The sequence below is a fragment of the Mus pahari genome, chromosome 3 (genome assembly GCF_900095145.1).
Source record: "Mus pahari chromosome 3, PAHARI_EIJ_v1.1, whole genome shotgun sequence".
NCBI lineage: Eukaryota > Metazoa > Chordata > Mammalia > Rodentia > Muridae > Mus > Mus pahari.
The window spans coordinates 71215067-71217121 of NC_034592.1; the positions used below are offsets into that span (position 1 = coordinate 71215067).

The window sequence follows — 2055 nt, forward strand, 5'->3', positions numbered from 1 at the left end:
ATGATTTGAATCCCTGATGACTATGGAGAGTGGGTAATACTTCTGCTCTCAATGGATTTAGGGTTTTAGAACAGGAAGACAGGAATTATTCATAATGCAAACAACCTACAACAAGTGATAATTGAACTCTCGGGAATGAGTTCTATGAGTGCTCGCTCTTATAAACCAGTCAGCGTCTTCACATTGGTGTTTCCATTGCAAAGTTACTCTCCTTTAACAGGTAGGAGTAGAAAGCATTCTTTTTAAATTTTTGAATCTAGAAATATGCATTTTAATAATTAAAAACTGAACTGGATTCTATTTCAATGACTTTATAATATCATTTCTGAATGCATTCTATATTTCCAAGAGTAAGTATTCATTTATCAATATTACTTATTTTTGTATTTAAATACCATATACAAAAAGAACGAAGATCTTATTTATAGAAGAACAAAATATAATGTGCAAGGACCCTTGAGTGATGCATTGATGTAGTGCTTAAAAGTTTCTCTCTGTCTTAAAAGTTTGTCTCTGTATTGTGGGTATCATGTAGGAGCCAGGTTACAAACCTGTACATATGGACATATTTTATCAAAGAAGACTGCAAATGTTTCAAGAAATGATGTCTATGAGCAGCTCAATTCTACACTTATGTCTGCAATATTGTCTCAGATATATTCAGAAAATGATTATTTTTCAAAATGATATAAAAGAATATAGAATTCATGCTTTTAGAAACCCATATAGAATTTATATTTCAGTGTTATTACAACTTTCTATGAGTGTTAGACTGAGATGAAGATACAGTCAATCTTCATGGCCTGATTTGGTTCTCACTGTTCTATCATTATTACATGTCATACTAGCAGAAAGTTTTCAATGTTCCTCAAGAGCATGTGAAACTGCCAATGTATGAACATGTGCATTTATGTACACAGGTATATGTATTGCATTTAATTCACTCATATATGCAATATATGTTTATATATGAATATTTATATACATAAATGTTTAATATTGAGTAGTTTCATCTCCCTCAAAATAATTATTTTTCTTCATAAGCAAAAATATGCAGAAAATAAGTTTGGCTTTTAGAAAATTAAAATGTGTCCTTGGTATGCTATTTTCGATGAGGTATGCTATTTGGGGTGAGAACAATTTGGAAGACATCTTGGGTTCAAAAGAGTGTGTAGAGAGACCTTACACTTATGTGTCATGTTCCAGTTAAATTCCCCAACTTAATTAGCTAAGGAAAACAAGTAAGACTCAATGGCTAACATTTTGTGGCACACACCACAAAGTATATTTAGAGAAAAATGTCATGGTATATTCCTATGTTTAGAAGAAACAGAATAAACACTATGAAGAATTGCAATTCCACCCCCCCCACACACACCACACACATATATACATAGTGCCATATGAATTTGCAGAACTTTTAAAATATTAACTACACATTCCTAAACCAATTTATTTTTGTGTGTTTTAGATTATTTTATTTTGTGTATATTTGTATTTTGCCTGCATGTAAGTATGTGCAGCATGTGTGTGACCAGTGCTTGCAGAGCCCAGAAAAGGGCACTACAGTCTCTGACACTGAAGTTCCAGATGACTGTGAAACATCATATGGATGCTCAGAACTGAACCTAGACTTCTATAAGAGCAACAAGTTCTTGAAACCTTTGACCTGTAACTCCAATTTCCTGGGATATTTCTATGCCATGTGAATTTACAAGTTAGAAGGGAGAAGACTCAGAATCAGACAGACATATAATATGTTGCATGCACAGCATTAATCATGTGAATTTAATTTTTTTCTCTTTAGAAAAATCCTTGTCTAGTCCCAAGTCTACAGATGTTAAAGAAAAACTTTACAACAGTTACAGAGTTTATTTTCCTAGGATTGACAGATCGAGCAGAGCTTCAGCCTGTGCTCTTTGTGGTATTCCTACTCATCTACCTCATCACAGTGACTGGCAACGTGAGCATGATCTTCTTAATCAGAAGTGACAGCAAGCTTCACACACCCATGTACTTCTTCCTCAGCCATCTCTCCTTTGTAGATCTCTGTTA

General features: G+C 33.6%; 1 protein-coding gene across 1 annotated transcript in view; it reads left to right on the forward strand.

The window, feature by feature from the left end:
* The first annotated feature begins 1837 nt into the window (after positions 1 to 1837).
* Positions 1838 to 2055, forward strand: part of LOC110318993 (olfactory receptor 1030-like) — a 959-nt gene continuing 741 nt past the window's right edge. The window contains exon 1 of the mRNA XM_021194366.1: positions 1838 to 2053. Within this exon, the coding sequence (XP_021050025.1) occupies positions 1838 to 2053 (216 nt within the window). The remainder of the gene's footprint in view (positions 2054 to 2055) is intronic.